The 15,395-nt window shown below is 27.9% G+C and overlaps 1 protein-coding gene across 1 annotated transcript in view; it reads left to right on the plus strand.

Moving 5' to 3' along the window:
- LOC129960265 (uncharacterized) overlaps nucleotides 1–15,395 on the plus strand; it is a 60,511-nt gene that overhangs the window by 41,860 nt on the left and 3,256 nt on the right. The window contains exons 3-6 of the mRNA XM_056073553.1: nucleotides 4,554–4,614; nucleotides 13,807–13,884; nucleotides 13,963–14,052; nucleotides 14,983–15,096. Of these exons, the coding sequence (XP_055929528.1) occupies nucleotides 4,554–4,614; nucleotides 13,807–13,884; nucleotides 13,963–14,052; nucleotides 14,983–15,096 (343 nt within the window). The remainder of the gene's footprint in view (nucleotides 1–4,553; nucleotides 4,615–13,806; nucleotides 13,885–13,962; nucleotides 14,053–14,982; nucleotides 15,097–15,395) is intronic.

The following is a 15,395-nucleotide window of genomic DNA, read 5'->3' on the forward strand; positions in this document are numbered from 1 at the left end:
GTTTTATATAAAAATGAAAAAGAAATAAAAGAAAGATAGTTTTTTTTATTCGCGACTCAAACTTAATTTTTCTAGGCTGTAATAAGTTCTTAATTTTGAAACAAGGATAATATCATTAGCTTTGTCTGGCAAAGCATTTAGTTTAGTTATTATGAATGTAACCAATAACCATTTGTAACCATAGATAATTTTTGTTGAAACAAATAAATGGACAAAATTATCAGAAGCACAAAAAAATCTTAAAACTCAACGACGGGGGAAGGAGTTTACTCAGCTTTTTCAATACAATTTTTAAAACAGAAAAGGAGCAAGTAAGAATTCCTATGCAAAGAAATACTGTAAGTAATCTTACAAGTCTTTTTCGCAAAATCCAAGAGCATAAAAAATGAATAGGACAATAAATTAAAAGTACATGCGCCATTTTTTTAATTTGCTATAACCTAATGAGTTCTAGGGGTAATATTAGGCTGTCTGAAAAGTAATGGCGCGTCTTGGGTTATTAATGAGATTTGTGGATAAGGGAATGTTAAGAGAACGTTAAAAACACATTTTGTGACGATATAATGAAACGGATATTCGAAACTGCAATTTTCTGTGCAATAACTATTTTAAGCATAGAAAATGGCACTTAGAATAGTCATGTAAACTGCTTTAAAACTATTCTTCAACATCTAAAAGTACACTCGGGAATTACTCGCTTAAGCTTGGTTAAATGACACACGATCATTATTTAAAGTACCTGCAATAAAATGAGTGTATAAAATATAAAAAATATATAATTTTTCAAACAATTTGGGATTTATATTATGAGCTATAGGACTAAAACTGCTTTAATATTCCTTAATTTATTTCTAATTTGTAGAAATTTAATACTTAATTTTAATCTATAAGAATTTCTCTGTAATAAAAGTGTCTTTAATTTGTATAAATAAATATAAGGAATGCAAAAAAAAAAAAAAAATTAGGAAAATAATTTAGAACTTAATTTTTAATTTTATAAATTAAAAACATCAGATGCTTAAATACGAAGGGTGATCTAAAAAAAAATTACAAGCAGCAGCATTTGGAAAGCAGAAATTGTGGATGGGAATATTGTTACCCAGAATGGAGACAGATGGACCTAGTTGACTTAGACCGGTCGTTCGAGCAGATAGTATTAGTACTGAGACCTGAAACAGCGACAGTAATGGCAAGACGTCTAGAGAAGTGGTCTCGCACAGAGGTGTGAGTCGTGATACGATTTCTATATGCCAAGAATATGTCCCCATCGGATATTCACAAACAAATCGCTGAAGTGTACGGAGGCGAATTAATGAGTAGACAACATGTGGCGAAAGGTGTCATTCTTTTGAAGCGGGCAGAGAGATTGCTGGAAACGTTTAGGTGGGAAGTCTGGAGCCATCCCCCCATACATGCCCGATTTGGCTCCCAGTGACTACTTCCTTTTCCAGGCATTGAAGAAACACTTATGCGAAACAAGGTTTATGTCTTATGGTGATATTCAAAAAATGCCGAGAACTGGCTCAATAGCCAGGGACCTGATTATTACCAAGACCGGTTAAACAAATTGGTCCAAGGGAGTAATAAATGCCTCAACAAGTTTGGTGATTATGTAGAGAAGTGACCGCCACATATGTCTCTTAATTACTATTTGTATCCTGTGTCTTTTGTTGATGAAGCATTTTTCCTTTGCCTTGTAAAAATTTTTTTTGGATCAGCCTTCGTAAAATTTTTACCTAAAAAATTTCCAAGGTCAAAAACATTGTAATAAATTAAATTTATTAGAAACTTTTAATTTATTCAAAAAAAGCATACATGATAATGATACATAAATAAATCACTGTTCAGTGTTTACAGCTTAACCTAGCAACTTTTTCAAAAAGTTTTCTGAGAATTTATTTAAACATTTTTGGAACTATATCCTTGAAGGTTTGACCAAAATTTTGTCCCATCATTCTTGTGCCGTAAAATATGTTGCAAAATGTATTAATAGCTTTTTAACTTTTTAGTAAGAAACATATAAAATTTCTACCTGTATATATATACCTTATATGTATGTATGTATATATATATACCTTAATATTGTAGGGCTTCAGTTCCTATTTTCTCCTTAAAACATATTTTTCCAATGATTTCTTATATGTATTTTAGTTTACTACTGGATATGTATATCAAATACCACTCAGATTATAATTGTTTCGTCAAACAGGAAACTGTTAACTTTCTTTTAAAAATTTCAAAAAACCGTGAGAGTTAACATCTATAAGGGTGCTATATTAAAAATAAACTTTCATAAATAATTTATTTATATAAAAGTCATTCAGTTTAAGTATGAAAAAGGTTTCAGTTTTATGACTGAAAGTTTGATGCACTTAAAACATTTCAAAATAATTGAAATAATAATAAAGTTAATAAAAGGTTCTATTTCTTTACAGCCGTTGAAAATCAGAAGAGATAGGGTACAATATGATTTTTTTAAAATTAAAATGTACTTTGTATAAAATAATAAAATTTAAAAATCGCAATTTCAGTTGATTTTTTTTTTCATATTTTCAAAGTTTCAATATACATTTAAATAAGAAAAAAAGTTACATCAAAATTAGAAGATATATCATTACACTGCACATCACGATGAATCAATTTATACTCACATCAAATATTCCAAGCTCTTTTAATTTCGAAATCCATTGCGCATCTTGTAATACGAAAAAGAACGTGACGTAATTGAGCAACATTACGTGAAACTCAAAGTTAGAAGGCCTTTTTAGTTACATCTTCAAATTATAGTGACGTCATATGAATCAACTGCATTCTTTAGTCATTGCATTTATTAACTGCGTCGTGAATCAATTGTATTCATCACATTTCTTACATGTTTTTAAAAACCCCAAAATGTTCAAATGCCATAAAATAAAATTAATAAAAAATATTCAATCTTAATTATTGCAAATTTGCAATTTGAATGCACTTAATATGCCTCTTTTCGAAATATATCGCATTAGTCATGAATCATTTTATTAAAATATATATCAGAATGAGAAATATGACGTTAAAACGGTTTATTTTAATACCATTCTTTATTCAGTAACTGGACCTAAATTTGATGTCTTAAGGTTTAAACTAACATTTGATAATGAAGTACACTGTGCCAAACTTCTCAATTTTCAGTAACAAGGAATCTATGAAAGAATTATGCTATTCGACTGGCAAGGTACAAAAGTACTCTCTTTCTTTTTAGAAAATTGGAGAAATAAATGACGTGGGATTTATGCCGTCAATATTGTGAGAAAGCAACAATAATATTTATCCAATCTCTACCTCGGATTCTTTTTTGGCTCCAAAAATAAGAAACAAGGGCAAAACAATTGGATTTTTTTTTCTTCCCCTAATCAGAGTGGTTATTCTTGCTCTCTGTCGATAAAAACAAGGACAAAGAAAACAGACCGTCCTTTATTAGGGGTATGGATCCAACTCTCTTAAAGCTTGTAAAAATATCGGTGTTATTTACTTCTTCATCTTTTATGCTGGTCTGATCTCCTATAGTTTATCAAAATACTAAGACACTTATTTAAGTTTGTGGGCATCTATGCATAAAGTATAAATATGTGTGTATATGAAAGGATCAAAGAATATGTACAATTTCCATTTTTCAATATTTTCCTTTATTCAGATATTTATATAAGATCTTTATCCGGGAAAATATCATTCAGAATTAAAATAGAGATGTACCATGGGTTCATGCACTTGATGGCCTATAAGAGTAGCACATATAAACGTAGACAAGAAAATGAATTCAATAATTGGCAGGAATTTATGAGAAAAGGATTCTGCATCGGATTATTCGTCTAATCTCACTAATATTAAAAACGATTCAAAACAAGAGATGTGAAAAGAACAGAAAAAAACATTCGCCTGTTGCAATAAGATTAGAAATAATACGTACAAAACGTATATCTTAAATGGAGATAGATGAACACACTCTTTATTTCAAACTTGAAGACGAATCTTTTAAAAGAAATCTCATATATTATTTAATTTACATCCTATAAACTTCTTGTTCCTTGAAAAATAAAATTTCTATCTTTTTAGCAAAAGGATCAGAATAAAAATCAATATAAACGATACATCAATATTCATTTTTAATAATTTGTAAATATCAATATCTAAGTGAAGAGGCAAATTTTTTTTAATATTTCTAATGAAGCAGATAATTACCAACATATTTTATATTGGATATGTTTTATATTCTTAAAATCAAGATCTTCCAAGATTGAAAATGGCTGATTTAAGTGATTTTAAATAGGATTTATCAAATAACTTTAGAATTATTCAACAATTATTCGGGGAAGCAATTTTTGCCTTTCTTTAAGCGCAGGAAGCCGTTAGAATGAGGATTCTAATAAAATTAACTACTTTTTTAAAAAAAATTCTACAATATACACTTAAGTTTCTTCACTACAACTGAGTTTTAATCTTTCAGTTTCACTTTATCTAGTGTATGATGATGTCTATTTAAAAAAATTATTGATATCCGCATTTTCTTCTTCATATAGGGATACAGCTGGCCAAGAAAGATTTCGAACTTTAACAACCGCTTATTACCGAGGAGCAATGGTAAGAATTTTTCTCTTGTATTGTAATGTGTTTGCTTGTTTATTTAGTTTTAAATTCACAATTCAAGTTGTTTACAAAATAAAATAACCTACATGTCTTGGATTAATATAAACACTTATAGAAACTTAATTTACACTAAATTACAGTATAGATCTAATAAATTTGTGAAGTGCCTTACAAATTTAAAATTATTGTTTTCATATGAATTACTGGATAATAAAACTAATTTGCTTTGCTAGTTAAGCTCAAAACTTCTTTTATTTTTGTCTGAACCTGTTAAGATAATGCAAATATAGCTTTTAATGTATAAATGTAGCTAATAAAATTTATCTCTTCATTGTTATTATAGTTTACTTCTTTTACAATGATTGGTTCTAATTCCCGAATGATTATCTTATACTATCTCCATAGCAACCAACCTTTTGAGTATCTTGAATCAGAGCACAATCTATCGATCTTTTCCAATCAAAAAGATTAAAATGAAGACCTAAATTTTTATCTAACTTCAATGCTTTAAAAAGCATTTTGTACTCTAGTATATATTAGAAAAAAATTTTTAATCATAGTTAATGATATAAAAAAAGTGAACGGATAATTTAAAGCTTCAATCTACTTATCAAGTTGCTTGAAAAAGAATTTCAACCTCAGGTAAGAAAATGCTTATTATATGAGGATGAGATGTTTAGAATCTGAACGAAGACTATTTTGGGGTAAATATCAAAATTACTCCAAAATTTGATTCTAATGATGCCAATTAAATTGGCCCACTACTCTTCAAATTTCTGCACCACTTGAGATGAAACTACATTCGTCTTCAACAAATCTAATAAGTCCCCGCAGAATTACGGCGAAGTATTTGATAAATGAATCTTTCGCAGCATTGGATCTTGAAGCCACACATCCCCGGTCTAGCAGTCAATTATTCTAAAACGTAGGGTCAACGTTATCAATGTATATTATTTTACTTCAATACGTTTTATTCTAGAGTTGCACAACAAAAAAAACAAGCTTTTATTTATATGAAAAGCTTTATTGTTTAACAACAAAGTATATGATTGAGATGAGGATAATAATTTTAAGTTTAAAAAAAGGAATGACATAATTAAAATAGTTCCCAGATGTTAAAATTTTATATATTTAACTTTGCTAAAATCTCGCTATTAAAAGAAAGCAAAAGTCTGGTAAAGAAAGTTCAAAATATCTAATTAGTATTCAAGCAAAATACCTAAAAATATTCTAGTATCATTAAGCAGATTTAATGCAACTTTTTTAATCATAAGAATTAATATGAATAAATTTATATAATTAAGCGAAGAAATTTATTAGTATTTTTCCTATCATATTAAAAATTGTTTAGTTTGTAATCAGTTTATAAAAAAAGCCTCCAGGAGTTACAATAATGTCTATTTTTCAAAGAATTTCAATTAATAAATGGGTGAATTTAATGATTAAAAAAAGTTGATGTCATATAAGCACTATCAAATATGCCTTTACATAAATTTGCAATTTTCTAAATGACAATGGCAACAGTTGTCCATTCATACAGGGTCACGATGACGTAGTATAGTAAGATATCGATTTCGATTGCAGAAGATTATTGGCTTGAAACCTTATTTCACCAATAAACATTCCTTAAACTGGCACATGCCGCATTCATTGGGGCCAAATCTCTTATTTCTGGCTAGCTCAGATCGATGAAGATGGTGCGGAGATCCACGTATCTCTCTCGTTATCTGAACACATTTCAAACTTACGAAGGCCGTTCTCAATATAACACTCATGTATATAATGTGACTTGGATATTACTTAAATTAAAACTCCTGAGGCATGAGCATTTAAAAAAAGAAATGTGGGAATATTCTGAAATAAACCTTAAAAAATTTTGAAAAATAAAAAAATCCGCTAAAATGTCAGTAATTAATTAATCATTTTCACCCCTTCACTGAACGAGTTTTACAATAGAATTTTTATAAATATAGCTTAATGAATGTAAGGAATAAAGATAAATACGATTTCAAACGAATTCGAATAAACAGAAATTTAATTTCGAATCCTATTCTTTAATTAAAATTAATTAAACAAAAATCCTTGAGTGTGCTATTGTAAATTTTTGACAAAAAAAATTCTTTCTTTAAAGCAGAAATATAGTAAGCGTTAATTATTTTACATAATTGAAGGGGGGAAGCAAAATAATTGTTTTGCGAATATAAATCACTGCGCTGTGTAAAATTAACTGCTTCTTTCAAATAAAATACATAAATTTTTGTTGTATTGAATTCCATTATTAGCTAACAGCTCATATCATGAAGTTTAAAATAATAGATGATGCGTGAATTCGTAAAAAATAATTTTACGGGGGTTAAAAAAATTCAGCATTTAATCGATAATATAAATACATTGGAAACAGTAAAAGTGCAATTTTAACTGCTTTACGACTCCTAAAAGTATTTTTGATTTCCTTTCTTTCATGGAACGTAATGAGATTGATTTTCCAAAGCAGAAGAGCAGGAATTCACTTGTATTCGAAAAAAAGAGTTAAAAATAATTTATTATACTCTATTGAATTATAAATTAATGAAATAAAAAATATTTTTGTAATATTTATATCTCTTTTTATTGAAGAAGAGAATTTCACATACATCTTACTTTGGTAATTACAAAATCGTCTAAAATAAATGAAAGTTTAAGAAAACATATTATTTTAAAAACTTGAGAAATACAAAATCTTTCATTTTCTACGAATAACCTTTTAATTAATAAAAGTTCTGATTTCATCCATTTAACACCGCTTCATAATAAATGTTTATCTGCTTGCGCAGAGTTAATAATAAACCTTTCGCAGAGTGTTTCAATAAAGTAATAAACTTCTCTAATCATTCTAGTTCTACATGACTTATATTGAGTATAAAGGGAACTAAATTAATTTTTTTTCACTTTATAAATGTTCAATGCCTTTGAATTTAGCTTTCATTGACAATATTTTAATATGAATAAAATATTCATTTTTAAAACTGGGTTTATATTGTAAACCTCAAAATTAAGTTGCTGGACCTCATATATTCTTTTTCCCGTCTGTTTCATTTCCTGAAAAGCAAATCTTCATCATTTTTCTCTAAATTTCATTATTTTATGAAAAAGTATTAAATTTCAACGGTGTAAAATACTTTATTTAAAAGCAGTCACTTTTGTTCACGCTTCACAGTTTTGCTCCATAAGGTAACAAACGAAGAAAAGAGAATTAATATCATTACATGGATAATATTTTCCTTCAGATCTTTATGTGAGTATGCTGTAATCTCTAATGAAACCACAATCTATCCAAAATTAGAAAATCCATTAATGGTTCACCGCTTTTACTCTCCTATGCTCTGTTTCATTTTATTTCTCCTTTATCAGCATTATATTTAGGATATATGACATTTTCTTACTATTTTCTTTCGTTCGCGAGAGACTTAATAATGCTTGCTTCCGTATCCAACTCAGTAGGGGTTCTGCAATATACGGGAGAAGCAGAATAAAGAGAACAATAATGTGCGGGATAGAAACGAAATAAACATTTCTGTTGGATGTAATAAATGAAAGTACTGTGTTTTGCTCGAAGCCTTTTCCACTTAATGTTGATTTGATACGGTATCGATCTATGTTGTCTCATTTTTACCGTCTTTACACGAACGTGTCTCTTTTGGACAAGAAGTCAATATTTGTAAGTAGACGATATGTCATTGGACAACCGAAAAGAATAGCATTCCTATTCCTTTTGCTCATCTTTTACGTGTCTTATTTTTGTTTCGATATTATTAATTCAACGTAGTTGCAATTGTGTTAATGCTTAATTAACACTGAACTATCCGCTTGCATTACATTTAGTGGTAAAAGTTTAATAATAAAAGACGAGGTAAAAAAAATATAAAGATAAAATGGAATGCTGTAAAAATATATAAATAATTTCAAAATGGGCTTCATTCAGTTTTTTTTTTTTTTTTTTTTTTTTCTATTTGAGCACTCAAACAGCAAACAAAAGTTTTAAAAGGTCTCATTACATTTTGAGTAAACGCCTATTGGTATAAATAAATAATGGTGTAAATTAACATCAGTTTAAAATAGAAGGGGTGGGATCATGGATGGAAAATTCAAACAACTAATAAAAGTTTAAAATACCAATTTCTATGAAAGCAATTTCTGCGATTCCAAACCTATGGAAAAAAACAATATGAGCAATAAAGCATAAGGGACATTATATAAAAAAAATTAACTATTTAATAAATTTCAGCATTTCGTTTTATACTATTTAATAAATTTCAGCAAAATATTTGTTGAATTAGGAATACTTTTCAGCAATAATTTTGACTACAAGCTACTCATAATATTGTAGAAATTTGTATAGATAAAGATTTTGTGATGCACCCCCCCCCGGAGATTATTTTACACGATCCTAATAGATGACTATTGCCTCATATATAGTGTCATTTTGATCAGTTTGAAGGGGAATACATCTGACTTGGTTATTGGATTTAATAAATGTCAAAGAATTTCAAAAGTATGTTATTTTTAATTTTAAAAAATTGAAATTAATATAAAACAATGAAATTTTAGTCTTTTATGTGTGTGTGTGTATTTTATTCAGTTTTCTTTCCATCCTCCCAATTATTTGATTTGCAAAGTTTACAAGAAATTTTTGATTTAACCTGTAAGAATAATCGACGCTACGAATACTAATAACCTGCTTTTTATTTTTATTTATTTATTTCGTACTTATTATTACTACTATTCGGGTTTTCGGAATTTTTATAATAATAAATATATATAATTTTAACTATACTCTAATCATCCAAAATCAAAATAACTAAAACTATTCTCGCATATTCCAAGTTATAAAGACGTAGATTGTAATACCTCTTACAATAGTAATTAAGAACCTTTCCGCTCAAACTCCTTGCATATTACCATATTAAAAAAAAATCAGCTTTTATTCGAAATTTAAACGGTTTTTAACTTAATTAACAGTCTCCTTGTTTTTTCATTCTGTTTTTCTTTTCTATTTGACTTTAAAATTATATTAATAACCCAAAGAGGCAACCGGTTTATATTTATATAAGCATATTAAAATTTTACTGTCGCTGTTCTCTCAAATGCTATTTCCAAAATCGTTTCAAATAAAGTCATGTTTATTAAATAATGCTGAAAATCTTCACATAAAATAACAATATCTGTTATATTACAAATAATTTCATTTACAAATTTGTAGTTTTTAACAGGAAAATAATCCGACTCATATAACAATCTATCAGTTTAAATATTTATAGCGTTATTATTGCTATAATGATTGAGTATCCTCCGGTACAACGATTTTAATTTCACACATAATAACTTTAACCTTTGATTCCATCATACCATACTTATCATGGTGTCATGGATTCCCGCCTCGTCAATTATTCAGAGGGTAGCCTCAGACAGTGACCTCAAACCGTCAGAACTTCACCGTTTGAATACTTAATATTGTTTTGTCTGCAAACCATTTATTAAGCTTTATTAAAACGGTTTGATTGCTATGGACTAATAGATTTCAATTTTTAATGCTTTATGGTCTACAGAAGATGCGTTTTTTTCCCCCCAGAAAGCAGATTAAGGTATCTAGTCGAATGAATCTATTGAGAATTACTATAGGCTACTATATTTAAATTGTCCTTCTTAAATAAATGAAAAAAGTCTGAAAGTATTTTTCCCATTAAAAAAATGAAATAATAATTTTCCGTTGCTTACAAAGAAACATTTAGGGGTTTTAAAAGACATGATTATTATTCATATGATGAGAATCAGTTATCATATCTTTAAGGATACTTATTCATTAAAATATTAAAGCGCAAGAGCCAGCTAATTCCGAGTAAATAATCTTTATTTTGTTGCTCAACTTATATCTAGTCACTTATATTCCTGCCACCGTACTTCAATGGCGTGGTCGTCAGGGTAATTACCTCGCATGCGAGAGGTCAGAATTCTGCCTTGGTTGCGGTTTCTTTTCTTTTCTTTTTTTCTCCAATTCTTTTTAAGATTATTCGTATTAAGTTATTATTCGTATTTACAATTTTCAAACAGTTTTTATTAAAATGTTTTTCATTTTTTATGCAAAAATAACTGTTTATTCTTCTAATACTTGAATTATTATTTAATTTTTAGAAGAAAAATAATTATAAATATAGATTCGATTTTTTTATTTCAAAATTATTTAAATTAAATTAACAACTTATAAGTAGTTTTAATTAATATATTAAACCTTTTTATTGAAAAATAAGTGTTCATTCAAATGATACTTGAATTATAATTTAATGTTTAAACAGAAAAATTATTGTAAATGTGACTTAAATGGTGATAAGTATTGAACATAATTACTTATATTATAAAAAAATTCATTCAATATACCTAGAAATTTATTCTATATTCATTGATTTTCAATTTACTTACAAGAACCAGAATGGTAATTATCGTGACAACATTGGAAAAAAGATACATTTTGTTATCTTAAATAGTTGATAAATGATGATTGTTCACAAGAGGAAGATTTCTTTAAGCGATCTATTGAAAAACAAACAAATTTACTTTAAAAAAAATTTAAAATATTTGTCTTTCGTTAGAAAGTTGGGCATATTACCAAAAACATCGCATCGTCTTAAAATTTTTGGATCATCTGCCTATGCCTTCAGTAAATTAACATCAGCTTTCTACTATTTCTTTTCGATTGTTAGTAACGAAGATGTCTTTCATAAATTACCATTAATTAATAATACATCTTTAAAAAATTATCAGCTAATGTCTTTTATTTCCGATATAAATACAATTTCACTGAGTTAGAACAAATATTTGGTCGTTATTAAAATCAAAAATTTTAAATATTTTAAGATAATAGTAGCATTTTAAATTGCATATAACTATTAAAATTATATTTAAAATTATTTTTCTTTTAAAATATAAATTATAATACAAGTATGAGAAGAATTAACATTTATTTTTGCATAAAAATGAAAAGTATTTGATGAGAGTATTTGTAAATTGCCCATTTAATTTGAATAATTTTGCAAAAAATTAAAAGCAAAGAAACAAAAAAAGCATTCAGGACCGAAACCAAACCTCCATCTTACAAATCGACCTTGAAAACCACGCCGTTAGGGTGCCGAACACAGACGGCTCGTTACAAAACTAGCCGTCTGTGCCGATATGAAAGCCATGCCAGAAGTTTGAAGACTATTTCATCGGAATTCACGGTCTGTCGAGCTTTAATATTTTATTGAATGAACATACTAGAGGTATACTAACATTATACTGAATCTCATCCCGAACTCAATTTCCATATCCGTGTTCTTCCCTTGTGGAATTTATTTGCTTTTAAATAATTTCTAATCTAAGAAAAATTAACTTCTAGAAGCTTATTAGAGGAAACACGAACGGATTAATCTACAGAGATTATAAAACGTAATATAATAATGTTAAATTTTTGTTCAGATTTACTTAAAATGTTGTTTTTTATTATTATTATTTTTGGTCAGTATTTATATTTTGCATTTAAATTAAATTGATACTAAATAAAATCCGTTTTTTTATTTAAATGTTTATTTTATCTCTTCAAAACGACTATTCTCAAATTATACAATATGCAACCTTTGAAAGTGTGAAGAATGAAAAAGGAATGAGAAATTCAAGAAATGTAATTATTAAAATCAAACTCAAAAACAAGTATTCTATTAATATAAAAATAAAATACTACTTTTGGATTAGATTGATAGATAAAAGAGGACAAGCGCCTTTCGAAATTCATTTGGAAATTAATTAATTTAAAATCCCAATATTTATTAAAAGAAGGCTGAGACCGAAAAAAATTATATTTAGGAAGAGGAAGAAAATTAAAATAAAATGTAGCAAAAAAAAAAAGTGCTAAACCTTAATTTACTCAATGTATATATGTGTGTGAGTGAGAGAGAGAGAATGCTCCAATAAAATGATTCGCAGCTGGGGAATTTTTTTTTTTCTAAATCAGCTACTTTATGGGACTTGTAATGTTAACACTTTTGATAGTTTATCTCTTGACAGCAGTAGTCACAGTCATAAAATTTTAAGAGGCATTGGGAAAATTATAGGATCTCAGAACTCATAAGTTAAAGCAGAACTACATATAAAAATCAAGCCATGTTTAAAAAAAATTATTTACATAAGTTCAGCACGGTATCATTTCATTTTTACTTTCTAATATGTAAAATATAGAGAAAGCATTGTAATCGTCAAACACTTTCGAACTCGAGAGTTTGACGGATGTCCACGTTTCAGATCTCTCTGAGTTCAACAAATTCCTTTTTGGCATTGTGTGTGTTTGTCTATCTGTAAAGACGATCATTCAAAATGCTTTAAATGAGATAGATTAAATTCGGTATACGGATTCACGACAAAACTTACAAAAGATTTCTATCTAATTTTCAATAAAATCTATTCTCAGAATGTCTGACTGTCTGTCTGGCTGTTTGATTACAAGTGAACTCGGTAACTCCAAAACGCAAAGAGCTAGGTAGATAAAATGCGATACACAGGTTTAGCATCTGAAATATAGATTCGTATCAAATTGTGGACCAAGTCTGTGAAAGGTTGACCACCAGTCTTTCTGCACTATTGCATGCATGTAAACGAAATAACTTATAAACGGAAGGAACCAATTAAAATCGATATATGATCTTGCGACTACAACTGCAGTTCCATGTCAAATTTTGACATCATTCGGTCGGTATAAAAGCATTAAAAATACATATTCGCATGATAAATTCAAGATTATTTTGATAGATACACACAAAACATCTATATTTTGTAACTATCGTCCAATGATGCCATGAAAGACATTTGTGCACCAAAGCACCCCTGGTCCATAATTATATACGGTGAGAGGGGATAAGATCTTAATTGGAAAGTATGCGAGAAAGTTTCATAGAGACAACTTCTGCTGGTTATCGATTGTATTATTAGTTTATATAAGTTAAACAGGAGATTACAATGAATATCAGAATTATGGGAACTACTGTAGTACAATAGTTCTTAGACTGTTTAAAAAGGAATTGAGAAATAAAAATAAAATTTTTTATTGACAATCTGGACTCCCCAACTCTAAGAATTATTTTGTGTATATATAATCACTAATTTTATTCTGTCTTTTAATTACAGGGGATACTCGTTATGTACGATGTAACGAACATGGATTCCTTTAATCATCTGACTTATTGGTTCAGGAATGTTGAAGAAGTAAGTCCTCTTCTTAACAGCATGATTAAACTTTATTGAATTCTCGGTTTTTACATAAATATATATTTATTTTTACAGAATGCATCTCAGGATGTCGTCAAAGTACTAGTTGGCAACAAATGTGACGCTACGCATATGAGAGTTGTCGATTACGAAAAAGGGCAAAAGGTAATTTTTGCCAAAATATTATAAAAGCTAAAATGAATTAACAAGCTTCACCTGGTGTAAAATCAGATTTTACACAATGTCTAAATTTAAATCTGATTTTTACAGTTTCTGTCTATTCTGTAATTTTGGATATAAAGAAATATTAATCTAAAAATTATAGAAGATTAAATTTTATTGACTTTAAAGGCGAGTTAAGACTCCACTAGTTTTCCATGATCTCGCAAAGTTTTAAAATGAATCATTTCGCCATCAACTAATTTAAAAACATTATGTTTTTCCTCCCGAAATTATGCATATAAGCTTTTAAATTATAAAATACCTTAAAATATTATTTAAAATCAAGCATTAGTTAAGAACAATTTTAAATTTTGAAAATTTTATCTATAGAATCATAACTAGCCAAGAAACCAAATTATAAGGATTTTATTAAAGCATTTGCTGTGAAAAGTTAGGGAAAGTAACATAAATTTTATATGGCATTATTACTATTAGTTTATTTTATTTTCATATAATACCAGAATACGAATTTGCTGTTTTTAAATATACAAAGCATTATATGTTTGAGTGGACAACTTAATTTGTATCTCAATGTGGTATAATTTTCTTGTACCATATAACTTTGTGCAATGTAACTACAGCGCAACTTTTTACTGACATGTCATTATTTTGTAGTTAGTAACTAGTTTCATAATCGCTGCTATTACTAAAAGGATCCTGGTAGCAGCTTTGCAGTTTGTCCTACTTCCCTGCCCTTTCTGTACTCCAGTATTTGTTAATCATATACTAAGTCTTGAATGCAAATTCCGGAAACCAGTTGAATTTTTTCATATAATAAATCTTATAAATTATTTTAATATGATAATGTTTTACAGGAACAAAATCACTTCCTTTTTTTTAATCGTACAAAATTTGTTTTTAACTTCATTACAGATGGCTGAAACGTTTGACATTCCATTCTTTGAATGCAGTTGTAAGAACAATGAAAATATTCATGAAGCGTTTATTGAACTTGCAAGAAAGATACGAGAGCAACGTGAAATACGTGTAAGTAAAATTTTCTCTATTTCATATTTTTATGTAAATATCTTCAGAGCGTGAAAGAAGTATCGATAAAATATTTTTGAAAATGTTATTACACAAGTATTTTATTGGAAATAAAAATGTTCACATAATATCAAAAAGGCAATCATGATTATCCTTCTAGTTAAAATCTAAAAATTATTTACTCATGAAATTATTTATTTCTGTTTTGATTTGAAAAAAATATTTAGCAATTCAAGATGGAAAATAATAGTAAGGTTTTGTCACATTTCGTATCATTGATTCACATTCAAATTCATTAC

This window comes from Argiope bruennichi, chromosome X2, assembly GCF_947563725.1.
Source record: "Argiope bruennichi chromosome X2, qqArgBrue1.1, whole genome shotgun sequence".
In the NCBI taxonomy this organism is placed as follows: Eukaryota; Metazoa; Arthropoda; class Arachnida; order Araneae; family Araneidae; genus Argiope; species Argiope bruennichi.